We start from the raw sequence: 24,172 nt of genomic DNA, 5'->3' as shown, positions 1-24,172 counted from the left end.
ATCAGAAGCAGGATTTTCATTTTTTTTTTTTTCATTATACGACAATATCTTTGAACATTTTTGAAATTCGATAAGGAAGGTTTAGGAAGCTTTGTATTTGCAAGAAATTGCTTTCACAGGGCAGATGCAGGGAGGGAAGGGAGATGTACCATCCCCTCTTTTTCTCCACCACCATCGTTCCCATTTTCCATCCTTACTGGACTCAAATCGGAAGTGAACACGGTCACATGTGTGCTTCTGTTGAGTTCATCAAAGCCAATTAAGCAGCATGTAATGTGGTTAATAGAGCTGTTCCTTCTGGAAGTAGCCCGAGGCAGAGCTCAATAAATCTGAGGGCATGTGTGTGTGTGTGTGTGTTTACGAGATGCCACCATCTGTTTCTAGGATCCGAGTGTTTGTGTGGGGCCACCTACACACACAACAAACTGGATTCAGCATTAACATAGTTAAGGCAGTCTGTTTCATCGCAGCGTCTCCTTCTAAATGTCTGCAGTTAATTCGATAACGCTGCTCATGACATCACGGCTGCTGCTGTACGCGACCGAATTATAAACTTTTGTCATCAATAATATTTAGTTTGGTGCGTGAAGTTCGTGCGTTCTGGCTTTGCAAAAGGGACTGGAAGAACTAGAAACACCCAACCTCATTCTGTCAAAAGCTTGATTGGAGCTTGGAATCTCAGATGCTCTCTGGAGTGCAGCCATTTTTGCATTCACATTTTTATTACAGCTTGCAAAAGTGTTATCTTTTGAACTATGTCTCTATAGCTCAACAAGGCCTGCACCCCTGCTGCAGAATGTTCTCGGATAAAGAAAGAAGCTGAATTTTTAAGAACCAAAAACTGCAGTTCTCAATCTTTTGTAGCTTAAGGCCATCTTCTGATAAAAGATAAATTCCAATAAATGAGAAAAAACTGAACATGTAAAAAGAGGAGGACACATACAGTGGATATGTTATGCCACTGTACCAAAACACCCATTCTGCTTACCCTCACCCATCACTGCCTACCATTATGAATCCATATTCAATGAATATGGACTCATTACCTCACTTTGTAGCTTTTGTGGTGATATTCAAACCTAAGTGGTCATTTAAACTATGCTTTGTTTGGATTATTAGGTTTTGTATTCATGTGAATTATTAAGCACGTTTTGGATTTTACATTAACAAGCTTTTAAATTGCCAAAAGAACACATCTTTAAAATATACAATCGCACTATCTGTGCAGTGCATCTGCAGCCCACTAGATGGCACTCTGAGGCAAAGTACTGTCCCATTAAAAGCCCCTGAGTCAGTGTGGACTGTATGAACGCCGTCTCTCTTTGCCAGTGTGTTTTCTGTTGTTTTTTTTTTTAACCTCTCATCCTCTTGCCACATCTTTGTGCAGCGTTAGTGACCGATGTGCACGATCAATTTGGACAGCATCCGTCTGGCCTCTTGTTTCCGCTGCAGTCTGCTGGACTGGCTGGTTACACCGGTCACAAACGCTGTCAAATTTAATACGTAAGAGTCACATAAAATCGCACAGGACGATGCGTCCCAAAGAAAAGTAGTGACAGTAGACGCATACCCTCACTCAAGGAAGGAATAGTATAAGCTTCACTAAATTTCTAGAGTCTACAGAGCTCGATTCCAAGCTTGCCAGTCGCCTGAGGCCATGTTATCTGGACACAGGTCTTGTTGCAACTGCTTTGAGTGTCATACTAAAAGAAAAGCTGTCACCAGCCTTTAATGCCTCAAAGTGGGTCAGTAGAGCTCCAGCGCGGCGGGGGAGGAAAAAAAATCAATCATTGAAATTTAGGTTAATTATCAAAAGGAGGTTGGTATCAAGACGACATTCTTGCGGTGTTAGTTTCCTCCTATTTATCTCACATTTCACCCACTGGCTCTATAGTTTTACTGTGATTCTCCACTCCCCCCCCCCCTTCCAATCGGCAGCTGTCTTAGATCCCACTGCATACCTTTTTCTGTTATTATATTTCTCCCCCCTCCGTTCTCCAGAGCACACCTTCAGGGAGTCGCCCCTCCACCTGGCCGTGCGGTGGGGTCTGTGTCGGCTGGCCGAGCTGCTGCTTTGTCAGCCGGGGGGTCTGATAGCTGTGAGTCTGCCGAACGAAGAGGGAGTCACTCCGCTTCAGCTGGCGCAGACGGCGGGCAACGCCGAGCTCCTGCAGCTGCTCACACAGTAAGATTCTGAACTCGCAGGTTCCGCCGTGTGCAGTGAGGAAAGAAGGCTTTCCCTCAGATGGAGAGAACAAACCCCATCCATCCCTTAGCTAGACCGCTTTATGCTCTTCAGAGGGTCGTAGGGGGCCGGAGCAGATCCCAGCATGACCTTGTGTACTCACTGGACAGACCGCCAGTCCACCAGGCGGCTGACGCATAGAGAGTGAGACCGTTGTACAGTTTTACACACAAAACAATTGTTAGTATTAGCTGTCAAACTCAGGAATGTGTTGTGTCCAATCAGTCAGGCTCAATGGGGATCTATAAATCATGAAGGGCCATTACCCAACGGTGCTTTTAGACCATTTGTTATGTATTCTAATATATTGAAAAGTCTCTATACACATTTTTAACCCTTTCTCAGCATATCGATTCTAATGGTTTTTTTTGGGGAGCATAGGGATTAAACTAACCCACCCGTTGTGCTGCAGCCCACCCAACCCTCTAGCCACGCCTCCGGCAGGTCTATCCCAGGTGTGGGCGGACCGGACCCGCTTGCTGAGGTTCTGCCACGATACGGGGAACCTGACTCTGACGGTCCGACAAAACCTGCGGTGGAGCTCAGAGGAGAGCCGGCACGCTGACGTCCTGCTGCTTAGGGACCGGCTCAGAGATGAGGACTTCCTCAGAGAGGTGAGTTTGAGTCATCAGCGTTGCCGGCAAGAGGTACGTTCCACTGTCAAATATGATCAGACGTGCAAATACACCTGCAGTTTCGATTGCACATTTACATAAACAATTCTGCAACTGATGTGCCATTAGAATAAAGCCAGTTCGGTAAGCACAGAGTCAAAATCAGTACATGTTAGTTTGCAGCATCTTCTGACTGAAACATCGCCTTTCCTCCCACAGATCAAAGCTCTGAGGAGGGAACGAGTGGCGACCATCTCAGGGAAGAAGGGAGAGCTGGTGGATGATCCCACGGAGAACGGTATCACACAGCCAGTCCTCATATGAAACAAAATCATCCAGTCTTATCTTGTATTTAGTTATGGTGGTCTGCTTTTTTGGGGTTCTGGTGATTTAAGGCTCCATTCTGTGTACAGTGTCTGCTCTCCTGTGGGTTTTTTTTAAGGTATTGCAGGTCTAAAATCAAGAAGGTGGGGAAAAGGGAAAATTAAAGTAAAAGCTTCTTGAGGAGGAATCAGACTGTTGCAGTTCAGTGAAAGAGGAGTTATATGATCATAAGCAGCCAAACAAAAACAAAAAACTTTAGAAGCAGGTTCGAAAAAACATTGGATGATACGGCTCAAAATGTTGCCTTTATGACTAATTCTGGCTCATTTACAGGATGGACTCCGCTACTCTTGTTAATGAATGTGCATTGTCCCATTAAAATCAAATCAACATCACCATTCCTTATTATTATTATTACACATTTCTGACAAAACTCTAAGAAAATAGCCGTCAACAGATAACGGCTGATGGAAATACTCATAGATTACTTTCTGTGAGCGTGTTTTCCTTCTCTTTAAGTGTCAGGGGACTTTCATGTGTATATTTGCTCAGAGATTTAGTTGGTTGGGACAAACATTTTGAAACATTCTCCTACTCTTCCCCCTTTCCCAACCGCTACGTCCCCCCTCCCATATTTAGATGCCTTTTATGAATGTTTTTACATGACCCCCCAGGCTTCCCATCGCAACATCCAAACACTAATTCCTGTTTTCTGGTGAGCAACCCGTGTCCTTTGATCTGGAATGTAGTTAAGTGTAAAGAAAGGAGATCAAGGCCACACGGTAAACATCTCCCCAGGTTATGTAAAAAACAAATTGAATTAAGACTTCACACGGTGCATACATCGTTAAAAAAAAACAACTGACAAACATCTGTGCTCACCTGAGCGTCTTTTGGAGTGTAACGGAGTTCTGTGTCTGGAGACGTTTATTTTTTCTTTCTTTCTCTCAGCACCGTATTCCGATATCAGCGGAGCAGCTGTCGAGGAAACTGTGAGTATTTGAAACGAGGACGGTCGAGCAGCTTCTCTTCATAAACATGAGAAATCCTGTATATCTCATTTTTAATTTTTAAAAACTCTCAAGTGTATTTTCAGACGCGTGTGTGTATGATCCCGGTCATCCAATAGGATCTGTTTTATGCGACGGAGATGGCTACCTTGCCCTCTGACACACACACACACACACACACACACACACACACACTGCTCTCGGTGAAAGGTTCTCTGCTCTGTTCTCCTCAGGACTACGAGGAGGCGCTGATGTTTTGCCTAAACGAAGAGGACGAGGAGGAGGGCGAGCCATCGCAGTTGGACTCCGGTAGAGATTTGTCTATTTTTTATTTTTTTTAAACAGGTCACGTTCCCCGGAAGCCTGTTTTTAGATACCGTTGTAATTGTAGAGCTCGCGGTCACTCCGGCGGTCTGAAGCCGGGCGATGTTGTTTTAGGTGCCATTATATTCATGGGAGGTTATCCGAGTGGCTTCTAATTGTTACTGCAGGAAGCGTTTCCTCTCCTGAACAGAATTCGGAACCCAAGTCTCGACCATCCCGGAGGACTACGAGATCACATTTCAGCTTCTCTTGACCCCCCTGACCCCGCTCCTCTGGAGTCACGTCACTCTGTGTTTACAGGGGCCGTGGCCCCGAGAAGCAGAGAAGGAATCCTGAGTCACCCTGTTCCTGCCAGGCAGTGACACAGTCGACTCCGAACTCCGCGGCAGAAAGGTGGCCTCACTCTGATCCTGCTTCTGCACGGGGGGAGGATTGGAGAGTGGGAACATCCTGAGGTTTAATAATTGGCTTGTATCACCGCAGAGCAGGCCGATGCCTCGGTGTAAGAATGCTGCGGTCGCGTCGGGTTTTTAAAACACTTGGCACTGGACGTCTGCAATCCGAATCGTCCTGCGGCTGGTGTTGTTTTCCATGCCGTACAGTTTAATCGTATTGCACTGTGTGTGTGTGTGTGTTGAGGTTTTTTCACATTTTCTGGTCTTTGAAGACCGCTTGCCTCCGACCTCGAACAGTCCCCTTAAAAAGCTTTTTTTTTAAGGGTCTCAGATGAATAAAGCTGGTCACGTCAATACTTTTTTTAAAACTCACAGTTTCCCCTCAATGCCATGTTTAAACTTTTTTTTTTTTGAAAAAGTGAAAGAAAAAACCCCTGACTAAGATTGATTAAGGCCTTATACATGTTGTTCTTCCGGGATTACAATGCCTATTTTGACCCTTTGGGGAATTTCAACTCCTCATTAGACATTCTCGAGCTGTCTGGCGTAACGAGTGACCGGCAGGGTTTTCTATTTATTTAAAAAAAAACATTTTAACGAACAAGTGAAGCATGTAGTGGGATTCCAGTTCCTGTTTTTATCGCTGAGCTGATGCGTCATCGGATAGACAGACAGAGCTTCAGCAAGGGATGAGGAATTTAGAGCGTAGCTGTCATGCCCCCCCCCCATCATCTCTCCGATTCAGATGTCATGGCCGTGATTAAATACAGCAGAGCCACGGCAGGTTGCACCGGCTTTTCAACGTCAGTGTAATAGTTCAAAACCTTTTAAGAGTAAAAAGAAGAGTTCCTCTCTCTCTTCGTCTTACATCCTTCCCCCACTTCTGCCTTCCTAATGCCCAGGATTCAAATACCTGCCCCAGAAAACACATACACACACACACACACGCACGCACACACACACACACAGACAAATGCAAGCCATCGTCCTGGGTCAGCATTTTAATGTGAGTTTAGTGAACAAACAGCAAATGGCACTTCATCCCCAAAGTGCTCTGCTTTGTGTGTGCGTGTGTGTATGTGTGTGAACCTGTGTGTGTGAGAGGGGAATATGCAGTGGGGAAGAGTGCTATGAAAGGGACAAGGGGGTATGGGGAAGTAAAAAAGAAAAAGGGGGTTGTTTGTGGCTGAATGGGGGTTGCCAGGGCTTTGCTGCAGTTTTCCAGCAGCTTGTAGAGATCGCCCGGGAGAGTGGAAGTGTGTGTGTGTGTGTGTGTGTGTGTGTGTGTGTGTGTGTGTGTGTGTGTGTGTGTCAAATAGAGGGATGAGAGAGAGAGAGATTTATGATATGAATAGTTTGGCCATGTGACAGACAGCGAGCGCAACGCCAGGACTGCTAACAAGAGTCTCTGACCCCGGGCCGAGGGATCTCATTGGAGACCGGAGAAAAAGAAAAGGGATTAAAACCCCACACAGACCCCCACAAAGGCAGCATTGATGTTCACCAGTACAGTGCCAACACCCCCCCCCCCCCCCCCCCCCCAGTACTAACACACACACCTTCACACTGCAACTACTTTCTACAGTCTCAGTGTATATGCCGCCCACGCCCCTTCTCCTCATATATCCTGCCTCTTCCAAAACCCCTTCTCATCCCCCTTTTCTCTCACTCTCTTTGTTGTGTTTTACATCACATTCCTTCATTTATGTGCATTTATGTAAGCCACGTTTGGCTTCTCTCTACAATGCCAGTGTGTGATTTGTCTCTTAAAAGTCACTTTTACCACCTCGAGCCCAGAACTTCCTGCTGCCCTGAGAGAGAGAGAGAGAGAGAGAGAGAGAGAGAGAGAGAGAGAGAGAGAGAGAGAGAGAGAGAGAGACGTGGCATCAGACAGATTCGGATAATGTATGGAGTGCAGCTCGGCATATCTTCCGAGGCAATCGCATGAACTCTCGAGGGAGGGGTAATGACCCCCCCCCCCTCTTGTTCCGAGACTCACCTCCGCTCGAGCTGTCTGCCCCCGTGTCTGCAGCCTCTAAAGTCACTCCCATTTGGACTCGGGTCTCTCTCTCTCTCCGTTTCTTCCTTCTCCTTCCGTCACTCTTTCCGGCAGCCCCCCCCCCCTCCCGCCTTAACATGTGTTGATTCCCCCCCTCCCGTGCTGTGTGCGGTAGATGGCTGGAAGAGACAGACTTAAGAGACTCCCAAAGTTTCTGCACAGGCTTGAGGGGGGAGCAGGAAAAGAAAGTGGCGGTCGGAGAAACAACTGGAGTAGAGAGTTCGTGCCCCCCCCCCCTCCCTCCCCCCTCCACCCCGGCTCTGTCGGATAGTTGTTGCTGAGTGGTCGAAGGGGGAAGGGGAGGACTGTGTTGGGTGTTGGGGGGTTAGACCGAGGGGGAACACGCTGCTCACTCCTGAGGTGTCAGAGCGTCTGCAGCGGGGCTCTAGGAACTCAAAGGGAGCGCAGCAGTCCGTTGAGCCGCTGGGGGGAAAACAACATGGACGGAGTCTGATCTGCTGCTCACCTATATTTATATCCAACGCCTCGTGAGGGGATTCGGGGGGGGGGCTCGCAAAACCATGGATTCGGACTCGGACTCTCCTTTCAACTACTCCTGGCCCTCTTTTCCCAAGATGAGGATGCGCAAGAAGACGGGCAAAAAAGGTAAACCCGGATCGAGGCTGTCGAGGTTGTTTCCATCCCGTCACACTTGACATGACAGTCATTCTCTCGTCGCCGTTTAAGTTGACATGGGAGGGGGCGGGGGCTCCGCTAAAGAGCGAGCGAAGTGTCACCGATCACGTTTGACAGAATGAACGTGTCACGTTAACGGAACCGTGGAACAATGCCGGTAAGATGAGACCGGTCCCGTCACACATCGGCGCCCGGAGTCCAGCCCGGAGCCGGATGTTTGCCGCTGATGTAACCCGATATGTGACAGTACGGTGGGGAATGTCAGACGTCCACTCGAAGCCCTGTTTGTGTGTGTGTGTGTGCGCGTGTGCGTGTGTGTGTGCGTGTGTGTGCGCGCGCGCGCGCGCGCGTGCGTGCGTGGACCCTTTCGAGGAGTCGTGGCCTCTTGTGAGCGCAAAAGGGGTGAGGGCCCCGTGCGCCAATGGGTGGCCCTGTGATTGGGCACCTGTGCTGTTAATTTTCCCAATCAGCGGTATGTCCCTGAAGGCCACTGGATGTGAGGTTCAGTGTTCACGTTTAATTAACAGTTAGTTAACAGAAACTGCACCAAAAGCTTCTCTTTTTTTTCAAGTTAATCCCGGCGCTTGAACTTTGCCCCGTCAGGTGACCGCTGAGGCGTCTGCTTAAAAATAATAATGCCAAATGGAACCGGAATGGTGAAATGGTTCATCGCTTTGCGTGCACGTGACGTGTTGTGCAGCCTCAGTGTTGCTTCCAAAAATGTGGTGGACGGTCCCGCACGCTTCACACGCTGCCTTTTATTTAAAAAAATATATTTAAATAATAATAATAATACATCTTGTGGCTTTAGTGCTCTTCCCCCCTTTTGAGTTGACCTCTCCCCTGGATCTGTCGGTGACGCGGGCCTTGGACCGCAGGTGTCACGACCCAAAAGGCCAATTGTTTTAACGATTATAAACGCCCCCCCCCCCATGAGTCAATAACAGCTCTCTGTTTTGATTCCTCCAGACTCTGCTTGTTATTTCACCCCGCTCCTCCAATCTTCTCTCTCCAGAGTGACAGTTGTTGGGTGCAGCGCTTTAAAAAAAAAAAAGGTGTCTTACACCATTAAAGAGTATCATAACCCCCTTTGATCCTCATAATAAACACACCAACATTAACAATCAGAATTGTCTTGTTTGCCTTGGACATTTTCCATTTTCAGCACATCGGGCCTGAGAAAGAGAGTCGAACCTTGAGAAAAGAGCCCTTGTGACCCCTCTCACACACACACACACACACACACACACACACACACAAACTCTCTCTCCATCCTGCCTCCCTCGATCTCCCTCTCCCATGGGGTGTGCACGGGGTTGAAGGGTCACTCTCTGTGTTTAACTGCCCTGGTCTGGAAACCTGGCCACTGACTGCCGCCTTTGTCTGGGTATCCGTAGAGCCCCCCCCGCCCCCCCCCCCCCCCCCCCCCCCCCCCCCCCCCCCCCCCACACACACTACTGTAGAGGGCCCTCGCTCAGGGACAGGCTCCGAATATCACATTGCTCGAAATGCACCGTCCGTTGAGCAAAGCGATATAGAACCTGGGCCCCCCCTGCTCAGCATTCGTCAAACCCCCCCCCCTGAAAATGAACAGCCCCGCGGACGCCAATCTGTGTCTCGCCGAAAAAGACGGCCTCCCCCTGCGAGTAAGATTGATTCTGCTAACTTGTTAGAAACATGAACTCCTCGCTCCTCTGTTATTCCCTTCCAGTTAACTAATGTTAAACACAGATCGCGCCGCCTGACAGCCGTGTTCGCTGAGGCCGTGTTTATAGGTCAGAGAGATGTGTGAGTGATGGAGGACGGAGGACCGGGGTGGCGGGGGGGTAGCCAGCTGTGACTTTGAACCGAGCCCCAGAACCTTTTACCCTGTCTGTCAAGTTCCTGAAGTACACAGTGGAAGGTCTTGACGTGGTTTAGGTAGAGGTGGCCTGTCACGTACGTGGAACAGGTTCATGTACAGTGCAGTGTTCTCTCACGTGGAACTAAGGGGGCCAAGCGTTTTATAAGAACAGCAACGGTGTACATTTAGGATCTGCGAGATGGGACTCAGATACCACATGGCTTTAGGGGGTTGATGTGGACCCCCCCCCCTCCCCAGCGGTGTGTTCAACTCATCTGGTGTCCTCATCAATGTCTGCTTGAGTCCCTGTTTGCCTCTCTGATTTATTGCACTTCCCGCCTGCAGGAAGGTTCTGATTTACCCTCCGCTGCTGGAGCGCTGGCTGCTGGGAAACTCCAGAGAAACCCGACAGTGGTCGCCATCGGCCTGATATCTGCTTGGCGAGTTTAGCTGGAAAAGAACGGGTGCCAAAGACTTGTTTTATTTTTGCACCACTGGCATTGTTTCAGGCACCGCTTGGCTAGCGTGAGGTGAGACTGTCATTGGGAACGTAATAATCTGAGCTAATGAGGCTGCCTCTTCAGGTTGGTGTGACGAGCACTGCGTTACCAGAGAATGCTTGGCACCAACGTCCTTGTCATTTGGTGATATAGTTTTCTGACTCTTGTTTATGACCAGTCAGGTTTGAAAAGCTTCAAGTTGGTGTGAGTACCTCAGAATCTTCTTCTTTTTTCTTTTATCAGATTGTCTTTTTGTGCAAATGTGCAATCATACTGTCGCCATCTTGGCTTTTTGCAACCAGTGAACAGAAGTGACCATATTAGGACTGCGGACGAGTGACGTAGAGACGACGTGTACGGCTCTGGTGGAGACGATCACAAATTAGCCCCGTCCTAAAGCATACTCTGCTTTATGGTCTGTTTGACGCTAAATGGATCATACTTTGCTAAATGAACATCATTCTGTATTGAAGAAGACTTGAAACTAGAGATTGAGACCATAAAGTCATGTTTACAATGTTTACTGAGGGAATAAATCAGGAGAGAAGTAGAGTCATTATCTCATAGACTTCTATACAATCAGACTTCTATTTGCATCCGGAGGAGTTGCCCCCTGCTGGTCAGTGGAGAGAATGCAAGTTGAAGGCACTTCCGCATTTGGTTTCATTAGTCATGTTCAATGTTCACGTTACGCTACAAAAATGTTTTTGGTCTCTACATCTAACATCCCCGCTAGCCCTCTCCCTTCTGCTGCATCAACCGGGCTCACTGAAAGAGCCACCTATTTGCTGTTTATGCTGCATGTCCGTGTATACATACACGGACATGCAACATAAACAGTGTGTGCACCATGTGCTGAATGAATGGAATTGTGTGTTCCTTTTCGTTGTTATTCATGCTGCACACTTATAGAGCCAAATCCAGGCCAATAGTTTTGTTTGTTTGAAAAAAAAGATTTGAACCTGAAAATTCAAGTTTGGGTCTTGAGCATTGAAAAATTCAACAAATTCAGTATTTTTCTTTCATATTTTCTATCTTTTTTTTAAAACATTTTCTAATCTTATTTTTTTTTCGGATTCAAATCTTTTTTTCAAATCTTGAACAGCGCCCGGCTTGTCTCGTCAAAGGTTTCTGTCGTAACGCTCTGCCTCTTTGTGTTTGTGCGTAGTACCTGCGAGTTGTTTTCTGACCTGGAATACTTTTCCAAGAAGAAGTCGTGCTTGTGGAGAATGTTTTGGACAGAAGCAGCCTCCCAGAGAGTGTGTGTGTGTGTGTGTGTGTGTGTGTGTGTGTGTGTGTGGGGGGGGGGGGGGCTGTGTTGTGCGCGTGTGTGTTTTTGAGAGCAGTGAGTGTTTAACGACGGCACCAGACCACTGCTCACAGGGACTCTACTGTGTTGGAAGGGGTTTCCTCTCAATGCCACTGTGTGCTCACCGGGAGTTGTTTCCACTCGTATCGAAGGCAGGGCGGGGAACTCATGCGCACTCGTGTGCGTGCGTGTGTGTGTGTATGAGGGACTCTCGCTCCTGAACAATGTCGTGCGACCGCCCAGGACGTCTACCTCACTTCCGGTGTTTGCGAGATGTTTTTTTTATGTTGCTGTGGAAACCAAATGAAGTATCGAAAAAAATCACTCTCTCTCTCTTTCTCTCTTTGTGTGTGTGGTATCCATCGCTTTTTTTGTAGAGAAAAGCCAGTCCATAAGGGAGAGCCCGTCCCCGACTCTGGCTGCTGCTGCCAGACTCTCAGCGATGATACACGGCAAAGGCCGAGCGTACGCCAACGCCATGCTGGTGGACCAGGTGAGGCGGGCGGACGGTATCGGCTCTTTCTAAGTAGGTTATTAAGTCAGAAACAGACCTGTCATGTGATGTCAAATGTTTCTGTTCCAGGTGGATGGACATGATATTAAATACCAATCTCCAGAGGAGGAGGAGGAGGTGGAGGTGAGCCCTGAGCCCCGTCTCGGCAGTCCATGCTGGGACTCCTTTTCCACGACTCCACCAGCCCTGGCGGTGGACTGCTGCCAGAACTGGCACCCGGCCTCACCCCGCGGCGGGGAGCGGGGCACCCGAGGCCCGGAGAGCCACAAGGAGCCGTCCCCGTGTACATCTCCCCCCTCTCCCTTCGCCTCCTCCCCGTCTTTTCCTTCCTCCCCACTGGCTTCCGCCTTCCGCTTGTTCGAGGGGGCTCAGAGGCGTCCGACGCAGCCGTGCCTGTCAGTTTCTCCTGCTTTGAACCACAGAGGATGCAGCTTGACCGAAGCGAGCCGGGGCCTGAGGTAGGACGCTATAACTGCTGATTAATAAAGAAAAGAAGGTAGAATCGATGGCCGAGCTATTTTATTTAATTGCAGAACCTTTAACGTGAGAACAAAACTTGAGTGAGTTTCTTTCTCAAGTTAAAGTTCGAGAACAAACACGCTGCATTAAGGCCGAGTAGATTTCTTTTTTGGGGGGGGTGGAATTATAAAATCAATGCAATTCACAAACCTGTTGCGGTCATCCCGTGACTAACACATAGCACAACAAGCAAGTGGCGTCCATCATGAGTTTCAGCACGAGCATTTTGTGCCGTGATTGTAGTCAGTGAAGTTGCGGAAAGTGACAGGAAGCCCGGACACAATTGAGCTGTTTATGCGCTGAGGTCGCTGAACATTCCTCCCAGTTTCCTTTAGAGCTGCAGGATCCTCTCCGTTAGCACTGCAGCCGGCAAAATGCACTCCATGGCCACTTTATTAGGAACGCCTGTACAATCTAGAATTGTCCAATACAACTGCTCTGCCATCAAGTTGAGTTTGTTTTAATCAAGGTCATAGTTAGTGGTGTTTCGAACACTGTGCCCTCTCAGGAACTTCTCTCTCAATGTAATGGAGTCCAGAACAACAGCACCACCAGCTATGACCTCAATAATAAACACTACTAATTAAATCCATAAGTATAAGGGGATTTCTAAGATCAAGATCCTCTCTGCTCATCTGTGCAAAAGTGATGTGAGTCAGCGTGGGGACCCACTGCGTTCCCAACTTTTTTGTGTTTGTTTGTTTGTGTGTGTGTGCATGTGCGTGTGTAAATAGTCCCAGTCTCGAGTGTGACAGTGGAGAGGAAGACATACTGGGACACTCCTATCCGTGCGCCTCTGCAAAGAAGCTGTTTGTCCTGCGATCCAGCTCAAGGGAGGAGAGGGACTCTTTCGATGCCTCACCGGACTTCAACCGCACGCACTCTGACAGCTCGCACACGCTCGCCAAGGTACACCCTCATCACAACCACACTGTGATGGCTCTTCTACACACTTACTACTTTGCCTACTTCTATTAACTCATTCAGTTGTATGTTTCAGTCTCTATTTCAATTATCATTTATTTTCTTTATGGTAAAAGTGCAATTCACACACACGTATAAAAACCCCAAACTGTAAATTGAAAATTTAATTTGAGCTTCCTGCTCCCAGAATTGAACCTGTGAATTTACTGCTCTGTCGGATCCGTTTCCTTCTGATCCGCTTCCTCGGCCCAGAACCCGGAGGAAGCCGAGGTTCGCCTGCGCTCCTACTCCTACTCCTCGCCCAAGGCGAAGCCGTCGCGGCCACTGCTGAACCGAGACGCCACCATCAGCGACCTGTCAGAAGGTGAGTGGACTTTGCCCCCACCCACCCTGTTTCACCCCCGTGACCTTTTTCTGTTACCCCTGTGAGCCAGCTGAATGGACACATGTGCCACATGTTTCAACGGACGAGGTGTCGTAAATCAACTATACCTCTGTGAAGTGTGCGAGTGCGCTTTTGATGCGCCGCCACCGCCCATACGCGAGCAGCGTTAAGGCCGTGCTTTGTCCCCCGTCTAGATGGTGCGTTCAGTGGCGGCGGTCGCTCTGCTCCAAGCTTTATCTCTCTCGAAATCCCTCTCTCCCCTCAACCAAGTTAGTAAGTACGGGAACGACTTTGGAGGCATGTCGCCATTCCAGTGTGTCTCTCTGCTCTTTCTGGTGACCCGTGTAATAAACTGGCGATCTTCAAGAGTTGCACAATTGTAAGGCATATCTGGTAAATTTAAACTAAAGTTTAAAAGATGATGGAAAGATCTGGGGTGAAATAGGAGATTGAATAAGCCAAGTCTTTGCTGCACATTCTGCTTGTAGCTAATTCGCCCCTGAAGATTCTTTTTTGAATTCACACAATTTCTTTGCAAAACAGACGATGTTTCTCATTGTGGCCCAAACTGTGCAGCCCTTTTATCTGTGGGAAGATGTTTCACTGACCGCACAAACCGCTGTCTTACAAGGGGAAGGGAAAAAAACAAACACATTAATTATTATTTGAATTGCTAAAAGATCAAGAGCAGACTTTCTCCAAAGAGCAAAGAAACAAAACAAAACGACAGTCTTCCAAAGTCCACTCATTTAAATGAGGTCTGGAGCTTTAAGACTGTTATTCTTCTTCTATAGTCTCTACGCACATCTTTTAGATCTTCTGGAGCAGGAGTTGTTTCTACCCTGAGGCGGCTGCTCTGCCTCCATTTTGGTGCATATTTCTTTGTCTCCCTGTTGGATTTTGGGGTTTCCATCTTTGGTGTCATCTGCTTCTTCGAGGTGAAACTCATATGCTGTGTTTGGTCTCTCTTCGTAGGGGTCTAGCTGGATCCGGGCTGCTTCTCCTGTTTGCTTCTGACTCCCTTCTGATCGGGGATGATGGTTTTGAATCCATGTGACGTTCTCATTTGCCTGTTACTCTTTTCTTTACAGAGCAGAGAGCATTCTGCCTGACCGAGACTACCAGAGAAAAGAGGTAAAAAAAACAAAGCCAGTGTGTCATTTCATGAGCTCAGGAGCAATTCCTTCCTCTTTTTCTTATTTAGATCAAATGTTCCTACATACGTGTGCCTTCTCACACGTGTCTAGTATTCAACCTGTGGTTCGGGTCTGAGTGTGGGCAGGATGTGACATACTTTCTGAATCCAACCTTTAACATCAAAACACATCTCAGCTGTTTTCCAGCGCACATCAGCGATACTGAATTTGTAGCATAAACATGTTTTAACATCATGTTTTGGTTGTAGATCTTACTCTTTTAAAAAAAAATTTTAACAGTACTTAATTAACATTTGCTTTACAATCTCTCGCCCTGTCGCACATTTTGCCTTTTTTTAATTTTTTTAAATCCCACAATCTCATCTTCATTTTGCAGTTCATTTCACTTCACCGCCTCCTAAATGTGTCACGCGCTTTTTTGTTGGATGATAACCGCGCATCGCTTATTGATGAGGACACATTTATAGATGATCAGGTGAGGCGATGATCGTATAACACCAGCTTTATGAGACTCACTCCCTAATATGTCAAAATATCAGCACCCATCAAAATGTGGACGTCACCTCTGGCTAAAGCGCGATGAGCCTCGACTAAATACGTCTGTATCGCAGGCATCGACGTGACCATCCGCATGCAGTCGTCTATATTCGGCCCGGAAACGGGTTGCAGACTCTTGATCCTAAATGCCACACATATTCATGTTCACATTCTTGAGTCGACCGAAGCATGGCCTGAGGTGTGTCGTGTCCACGCAGGGTTTTGGGTTTCCGTAAGCGGGCCCAGTCGGCCGAGGAGGAGAGCGGCGCATCGCTCCAACACCTCACCCTCACAGAGTTCCTCAAAGAGTACGTGTTCGCCAGAACGGCCTCGCAGCCATGCATGTGTGGCTTAACTCACTCTAACACCCCCCCCCCACTCCCAAAAAACCCATTCCGACTCATCCATTAACCACACAGCTGTATGTTTTCGTTTTTTTTTTTTTTCACAGCATATGTTTGATGTGCATGTTTCTCTTCTTTCTCATTCTGACGCCTTTTTTTTAAACTGTTATTTCTTTACAGAGAATGCTTAATGGAAGTAGCATAAGTTGCTGCAAATAGCTGACACATTTATCTAGACTATAAATAGTATCCCCTAGAGCCCATAGTGACTTCCAAGCATGCCAAGCATGTTGTTAAGAGTAATAGTCTGTAGACCAGGGTTCCTGGGAGACCGTCTGGACATTCTTTTATTTCAGCATGACACCAGCCTACCTGATTATCTAACTCTTTGTGCATTAGAAGTACTGAAACGTCCGCCGTTAGAGTGTGCATGTTGGACTTGAATGTTGCGAAGGCCGCTGACTGACGTGTTCGCGCGGACACAGGATCGAGGACGAGGAGTGGGATAAGTACATCATCCCGTCCAAGGTCGAGTCGGAGAAGTACAAAGTCAGCCGGACCTTCAGCTTCCTCAAGAGCAGGATGTCCAGCACTCGCAACAAGACAAAGGTGAGCTGAGGTCACACCGAAGGGAGGGAAGAAAAGAAGAAATTCCCCTCTCCTCAGGTCTTAGCAACGGGACGCGGTGAAAATATCCTCTTACATAACGCGTAACCCCCCCCCCCCCCCATGTGTCCAAGAACATGTTTGCGCGTATGTGCAGACACACGATGCACATGCTGAGTACAACAACAAAACAACAAGACATGCACTCTTAGAGCCCGATAAGACAATAAACATTGCACAGTGGAATCCAGCCCCCCCGCCCCGAAGCACCACAACAGCAGCCGTCTTTGACTTACACAAAGAGGCCCCCTTCATCCACAACTGACCCCACTTTCAACAGGTGCGTCTCAGCGGGACATTGGCCGCCACGTGCCTCTTTGTGCCAGCCTGCTCAGAGACCTGATATTTCCACCATATGGCATGCCGGTAAACGTCCGCTGAGGGAGTGAGTGTGTTCTGTGAATATATATATATATATATATATATATACGGCTTGTGTTTCAGGTGAAGGGGAAAGAGGTAAAGGAGGGAAAGGAGAAGGCGGGAGCCGCCAATGGACACCAGTTGGTCCCGGCGTCTCCGTCCGGCCTCGCTCTCTGTGTGGCCTGCGACAAGTCTGTTTCTGGGAAGGAGCTGCTGCAGTGCTCCAGTGAGTAGTTTACTGTCATCGCTGTCGTTGTGTTTATGTCCCGCGGTGGACGAATTGTTTTAGGGTTTGTGTAAAGGCTCTTTGCACGGGGCCGCCTCGCTGTTTTCCTTCAGCCAGGAGCCGGGCAGCTCGGCAGCCACCTGGACACTGATTCCAGAGACGGCTTCATTTGGTTTGTTGCCAATCATCAGACGAAATGAATCGGGTTTTCCTTTTTTGTTTTTGTTCGCAGACTGTTTCCTGAACGTCCACAAACACTGTCGGGATTCTGTTGCAGCCTGCGGCAAGGTAACCGCCAAAACATCGCGCACCTCATTTCATCTCCAAACCAACCAGAAAGGGAAGGAATTATTTCAAATAATAGATAAAAAAAGATCAGCGAGTCAAAAAAAACAACAATCCAAATACAAACAATATAATGTCCTTTTAAGATATTTGCTGGAATGTCGAGAGTCGCGCTCAAGCTTCTTTCTAATGTTGCATGGTGTCACGAGGAAGAGAAGTCTTTTTCCACTATTAATGGGCCACTCCACCAATTATACCCACACAGGTCGGTTTATATGTCACAGTGAGCGTTAGTCAGCCTGGTGAAAACAGGCGAATAACGTCTTCTGTGGTTGTGGGAGGAGAAAATACCTGGTTATCTCGACTTGAGCATGGAGACGATACATTTGAAACAAAAAGATGCGATAGATGGCATTATGGGAAACGCAGGGTCTGGTGATCAATACTCCAGACTATCTCGGCCTCTGCTGCTTCAGTTTTAAACGTTCTTTGTAAACGATTGACTCTCTTGTCAAAACCTTCCGAAGTGCAGTATCACTGGAGAGCGCGCTGTATCGATCAAAAAGCATTTACATGACGTGTAGTTTAAAAATAAAGGTGCCCTGTAGGAAGAACCCATTAGATTTTGGCGCAGATCCGAATCACACGGCGGATACACGCATTTGTTTTTTCACTTACGGAAACGGCCTTGGCGAAGGTCCGCACCCTCCGATTGCCCCTCTAGTTTACATCTATGTTTACTAGCTGGCAGTGTTCTTTTTGACTTCCTCTGTTGACGCATTTGTATGTTTTTATTTGTTATTTTTCGAAACCAGCGCACGCTCGACCGATCGTAACCGTCCTTTACCACCAGTGGTGAAAAGCTCCACAGGTTGCCTTTTACGTACAGTTAAGGCTCCCTTATCCGAAAATATGTCACACTCCTGTTGTTTATATATGTCACACACTGTGCTGCAGCTGTTGTTAATCAAACTGAATCCAATAGGTTTCACATATGATCTCCAAATCACCGGTTTGAGGCGCCTGCAGCAGCGACATTCCCGGCTCAAATTCAGCTTTTTATCGCAGGTCCGTCTCATAAAGGTGAAACGGGGAAAAAAAAGAGGTAAATCAGCGGCAGGCTGAGAAGGAAGCGGGTACAACAGGAAGACTAAAATTCCAAAACGTGGTGAAAGAGGAACTCCCCGGAATGTGTTTGAAACGTGTCAAACTGCCGACGTATAACTAGACGTGTGACGAGGGGTCCGTCTTCGGTGTCTTTGTTTCGGCACAAATCCACTCCAGCTTGACTGGATCCAACAGCTTCACATTTCAAAACAGGACACGCTACGATTTACAGCTGCTGATGATGGTGATATGATTATGTGTCTCCTCAGAAGCCGCAGGAGAGGAATGCGTTGCCGCTGAAAAGCAAGACCTTGTCCCTCCCACACAGTGAGTCAAATATTACAGCGTGCCCCCCCACCCCCTCCCTCCTATAGTGTGTCCTCACTTGGTCTTTGATTACATTTTAACCTGTCCTCCCTTGTTTCCCCTGTTTTAGATTAAGAATGCCATGCCGCCACCCCCCCCCCCCCCCCCCCCCCCTCTACTTGTTGTTCTTTCCCTAGTCAAAAAAATAAAAAAAGACATTTTAATCCATCTCAGTGGGGGATCTGGCCTGGATTGTGCTTGTGTCTTCACTACCCGAGTGTTTGATGTGGCCAACAATGATCAGGGTCAAACGCGATCAAGCATCCATTGCGACAACATCGTGTCACAACATATTTTGCGTGCCCAGTTAAACAATGGAAGGGGGGGCTGCGGGCCTCCTCGCCGCTTTATTAGTGGGTCACTTCCGCACTCGGGGACGACATGGACGCAAAACAAAGCACGATGGCATTTGAAGTATTTATTTCTGGATGGGGGGGGGGGGGGGGGAGGGGGGGAAACTGTGACTAATTCCTTTTTTCTTCCCATGGCCTGTCCTCCAGACTTTGTGAAAGACAACTCTCTGGCCACCATGTTCTCCTCTTCCTCGTCTTCACTTCCCACGACGACCAGGGAGAAGAGGGAAACCGTCGCCCCTCTCTCCAAAAGCTTCTCCATCTCTATAGACAGCAGGTAAGATAGCTATGGTTATGTACCAGTGCCTTTATCTTAAGGTGGTTCTAACCCACCAAAACTGATTTAATTCATCCGGTTGACAGCGGAATATTTTTTAAAATATCGACGTAAATAAAACCATAGTTTTACATGCAAGCACTCTTTTCGTCTAATTGTATCTCTGTGCAGACGGCTGAGCGACGCGGCGGGGGTGGACAGTGAGTGCGGCGTGACAGCTTGCACCAACAGCTCGCCGGCCGATGAGGGAACGCCGGTCACAGCGGCGACTCCGTCCGTCGAGCCGTCAGTCGCCACACAGGGTGAGAAAGACGGGATTTGTCACACAATGACGGTGAAGTGGATTTAATAATGACGATTATGATGAAAATCTAACCTAAACAAGCAAACATCTAGAATAATTCAACAATACTACTTAATAATCAAATCAAATAAATACCTCTCACAGATAATGATGATAATTAACATAATATTAATAACCTTTATTGGTTTTGCACGTTTTTTTTAAGTATAATGTTCACTAAATACTTTCCATACAATGAAGCAAAAGGCAGCAAGAATATGAAATATAAATAAACACACAGCAACAAATACATTTTGCCTGGTTAAATAAAGGTTGAAATAACATAATCATTTAAGAACAGATCACAACTTTGCCAAAACTGTAAATTTAATAAATAAATTAAAAAATGTATTTAACCTTTATTTAGCCAGGCGAAACAGATTAAGAAGATAAACAGATTAAAGAGCATACGGAGGGTTTTGAAAGATGAAACCGTTTTGACTTCATTTCTCTGGCCCATGAAACAACCATAAGCGCTTCTTTTTGGTAGCAAAGGCTGGCGTATCTACGTTTATAGCCCCATAAGAAGTTCAGTTGCATCATTCTAAACGGGCCAGAGAGACGCGAGATCGATTTTCGACGAGGCAGGTAGAGCGGGGAAAAGGCGTCGCTCATCGTCTTCTGTCCCACGCACAGATGCCGTCGACGCTCCGCTCATGAGTGACCTGTCCGCTGAGCTGCTGGGACTCGAGGTGGAGTCGTGGAGCCTGGCGGTCAGTCCGGAGTTCTGCAGGCAACACGACAGGCACACCATCAAGCGGCAGGAAGTCATTTACGGTGGGGACAATTGCAATTTCATGCGTGTCTGTGCTTGTAAAGCCGACAAAGACCTCCAGCCTCAGTGGGTGGAGCCAGAGACTCACAGCAGACGTGACTTGGACCTGATCTAAATGACTCAATGTACATTGATCCCCCTCCCCTCCAAATAGAGCTGATGCAGACGGAGCTGCACCACATTCAAACCCTGACGGTCATGTCGGGGGTGTTCCGGAGAGGCATGCTGGAGGAGCTGCAGCTTGACTGGGACAGCGTGGCCCGGATCTTCCCCTGCTTGGACCCCCTGCTGCTCTTTCACAAAAACCTCTTCGGAGCGCTGCTGCAGCGCCGAGGGGACGCGGCCCAGCCTGAGGACCCCCGCAACTACCTCATCCACCAGATCGGAGACATTCTGCTCCAGCAGGTCGGTTGAGGCGGTTTCACGCACATGAAAACCTGCGCACGGGTACGCGTCTCTGATCGGCCTCTCGCTCAGTTCTCAGATGAATACGCCAAGGAGATGAAGCAGGTGTACGGGGAGTTCTGCAGCCATCACACCGAGGCCGTCGGCGTCTTTAAAGAGCTGCAGCAACAGAACAAAAAACTGCAAAACTTTGTCAAGGTGAGACTGCTTCTGCCCTTTTAAATAAGCGGTTCACGGTCAAATGTCTCGGATTGAACAGGCGCTCATTTGTTTTCGGTGTTAACCTCTCTGCTCACAGCAACAGAGCAATAACACCCTGGTGAGACGGAGAGAGGTGCCCGAGTTTATCCTGCTGGTCACTCAGCGCATCACCAAGTACCCGGTGCTGCTGGAGAGGATACTACATTACACTCGGGGTACGTCGGCTCCACTGTGGCCCAAACATGTGAACGTGTGCAACTCTTAAGGACGTTGCATGTTCTGTGAGAAACGGCACGACACAAAGAGCAAGCCAAGCGGCATGTTTTGTGTTCTCGCAAAGCAATATGGTCTTTGTAACATGATTTCAATATTTGCTGCATGTTTCAGGCCAGACTACAGCATGGAAAATACTACGACTTAACTATAGACTATATTAACTATAAATGTTCAACATCATACTATTTATGTTCCATGACTCGTGGCATTTAGCAGTTAACGAATGAAGAAAGCCAATCTCTATAAAGTGAGCTGGCACGTGCTTAACGCTTTTCTTTATGTCCCCGTGTTGAGTGTTGTCTCATTGGAAAGAGGGCAAAAATAGGATTTGAATGCTAGACCTCTTGCCCCTTCCACAGAGGGAAGTCGGGAGCACTCCGACCTGTCGAGCGCGCTGGTACAGATCCGTGACATCATCGCCGCGGTGGACCTGACCGTGAATAGGTACGAGAGGTGCCAGGAGCTGCAGGAAGTGCTGGCGAGGCTGGAGAACAAGAGCTTTGCCAAGCTAAAGAACGACAAGGTGTTCCGCAAACAGGACCTGCACAGCAAGCACAGGGATCTGCAGTATAAGGGGCTGGTCTACTGGAAGACCGCCACGGGGCGTCTGAAAGGTGCGCGCCACACCATCTGTGCCACACCATCTTTCGAGTTTCACTGAGCACCAAATCGACATGTACCTCTTCTCTCCCCTTCTCAGACACTCTGGCTCTCCTGCTCACAGACGTTCTGGTTTTCCTCCAAGAGAAAGACCAACGCTTTGTGTTTGCCGCCGTGGTAAGAACTCTTTGAAACTCATAAAACATCTCATCCAAGGTGTCTACTCATATCTCCCCCATCCTTCAAATCATCTTAACCAGTTTTTTCTTTTCTTATCTGCTTTTTTTCTTCTTTTCTTCTCAGGACCAGAAGCCTCCCGTAATCCCTCTGCAGAAGCTCATTGTTCGGGAAGTAGCCAACGAGGAGAGAGGGATGTTCCTCATCTCCGCCTCCTCAGTTGGACCGGAGATGTATGAAGTCCACGCCACCACGAGAGACGAGAGGAACGCGTGGATGAGACACATACGACAAGCTGTGGAGAGGTGTGTGTTGGGTCTACAGTGTTTATCAGGGCTTCCGCTTAAAGTCTGTGTGCAAGTGCATGTTTGCGTGTCACCTGTGATCTAACCTACTGGTGGACCCCTGGCAGTTGTCCTGAGGAAGAGGAGGAGGAGGAGGAGCGAAGCGCCGAGATCGAGGAGGCCAGGCTAGTGGCAGAAGTGCGGCTTCAGAAGATCGCCAAGTTCCAAGGTGGCAACTCCTCACCTCCCCGTCATTCTTCAACAGAACCACGAAGTGCCTTCCTAAGTCCTGATCTCACTGTTTGCCGTGTGCAGAGACGCTGTCGGGCCGCGACCAGCAGATCTGCAGCAGCCTGGAGGAGAAGTTGCAGCTCTACGCGGAGCTCACGGAGTTAACGCTGCACTCGCCAGAACTCACGCCGCACCGCCACCTGCTGGTACAACCGGACACCGACGGTGAGACGCCGCGACAGGCCTCGGCACTGCTCACGGCGGCGCTCCGAGAAGGTGAGAGAGAGCTGCTGTGTGGCTATCAAGTCACCGACCCTGAGCGTGGCTCACGATTATGACGCGTGACTAGCCTACATGACAACGTGAACCTGAACGCATCGTGCTGGCAGACATTTATTAGTAAAAATGGACACATTCAACAGCATTTCAACACACATTTTAAAATACAAACAAATACAGTTAAAATATTAGACTTGGTACTTTCGTTTTCTTTTCTAGACTTGAATTGCATGAATCTTAAACACATTGTATCCATTTCTTAAAGCCCCTGATACATAATTAGATTAGATTAGAAAACTTTATTAATCCCCAGTGGGGAAACTCATAGCCGCAGTATACCAACAACAGATTAGTCCTCTTTGTGTGGCCGTGCTCCCCTGTGCCTTCCCTCACTCTCCTGTTAGTTATCGTTGCACCTTTTTAGTCATTTTTCACAGCGGTCATGTTGACACGTCATGACAGATACAGCACAGCTACAACTGGAATTATGAATGGTGCCTGCAGCTCATTTCATTTTTTGCCGTTTTTTCAGTTCCCTGTTCATGTAAAACTGTCCGCTATGAAAAGGTCTCCTGGGGCCGGACAACTCGCACCATTGTCATGCTTATCTATTTATTCGGGGTGCGAAAAAACGAACTGTGAAAAAAAATAAAAGGTTCAGTGGCGTATGAACCAAAGCAAATGGCTTGTTGAAACGTTGCACCATTATTAAATACAGGCCTGCTAATTATTGGATGAGGTGCCAGAGACATAGAAGAGGCAATTATCTGAACAAAGGCCTACTCCAGGCCTGCCTTATTCAAAATGTCACAATTAACTTTCATGAACTCAAAACACACTGAACGGCCGTGGTAGCAACCTGTCAATCACAAGTTAGGCCCTGCCCTAAAGCATACCCTGCTTTATGGTCTACTTTACTCTAAATTGGATAAATAGGATAACTACAAATTTGAAACCTACCATATTGTAAGGTGACTACATAAAAGTGCGACTGGATAATTATTCAAAGCATACGCTATACTGTATGTCTCGCCATTGTTGGTCGGCATTTGAACACCAGACGCGCAGAACACTCTCACGAGTTTTGCTCCCTCTCCAGCGAAGAACCTGATCACCATCCTGCAGAGCCGTGACGGCCTTCCCGGGAAAAGTCCGAGCTCACCGGTCCGAGGGCCAGAGTGCTGCAGCTACAACAGCCACGGCAGCAGCATTCAGGAGTCCCCCTCTGAGCGTGAGTCCTTCTGACTCTCTTTTCGTAACGTCAACTGTCCTGTTGTTGTTTCTGCCCCGCCCAACACCACTCGTTCTTCACCGACCAC

The 24,172-nt window shown here is 48.0% G+C and overlaps 1 protein-coding gene across 1 annotated transcript in view; it reads left to right on the top strand.

Moving 5' to 3' along the window:
• The window catches only part of LOC117735839 (rho guanine nucleotide exchange factor 28-like), a 33,099-nt gene that overhangs the window by 4,654 nt on the left and 4,273 nt on the right, over positions 1-24,172 (top strand). The window contains 28 exon segments of the mRNA XM_034540727.1: positions 2,002-2,185; positions 2,658-2,859; positions 3,079-3,157; positions 4,135-4,175; positions 4,427-4,502; positions 11,637-11,752; positions 11,843-12,231; positions 13,027-13,201; positions 13,469-13,580; positions 13,796-13,820; positions 13,822-13,874; positions 14,693-14,735; positions 16,125-16,248; positions 16,750-16,894; positions 17,127-17,182; positions 18,556-18,613; positions 19,153-19,282; positions 19,454-19,584; positions 20,262-20,402; positions 20,555-20,805; positions 20,878-21,003; positions 21,104-21,221; positions 21,642-21,896; positions 21,983-22,059; positions 22,186-22,364; positions 22,472-22,572; positions 22,659-22,850; positions 23,953-24,084. Coding sequence (XP_034396618.1) covers positions 2,002-2,185; positions 2,658-2,859; positions 3,079-3,157; positions 4,135-4,175; positions 4,427-4,502; positions 11,637-11,752; positions 11,843-12,231; positions 13,027-13,201; positions 13,469-13,580; positions 13,796-13,820; positions 13,822-13,874; positions 14,693-14,735; positions 16,125-16,248; positions 16,750-16,894; positions 17,127-17,182; positions 18,556-18,613; positions 19,153-19,282; positions 19,454-19,584; positions 20,262-20,402; positions 20,555-20,805; positions 20,878-21,003; positions 21,104-21,221; positions 21,642-21,896; positions 21,983-22,059; positions 22,186-22,364; positions 22,472-22,572; positions 22,659-22,850; positions 23,953-24,084 — 3,711 coding nt within the window.

The sequence above is a fragment of the Cyclopterus lumpus genome, chromosome 9 (assembly GCF_009769545.1).
Source record: "Cyclopterus lumpus isolate fCycLum1 chromosome 9, fCycLum1.pri, whole genome shotgun sequence".
Taxonomy (NCBI): domain Eukaryota; kingdom Metazoa; phylum Chordata; class Actinopteri; order Perciformes; family Cyclopteridae; genus Cyclopterus; species Cyclopterus lumpus.
Note: the sequence above shows the minus strand (reverse complement) of the source record. Positions and strands in the feature narration are given on the sequence as shown.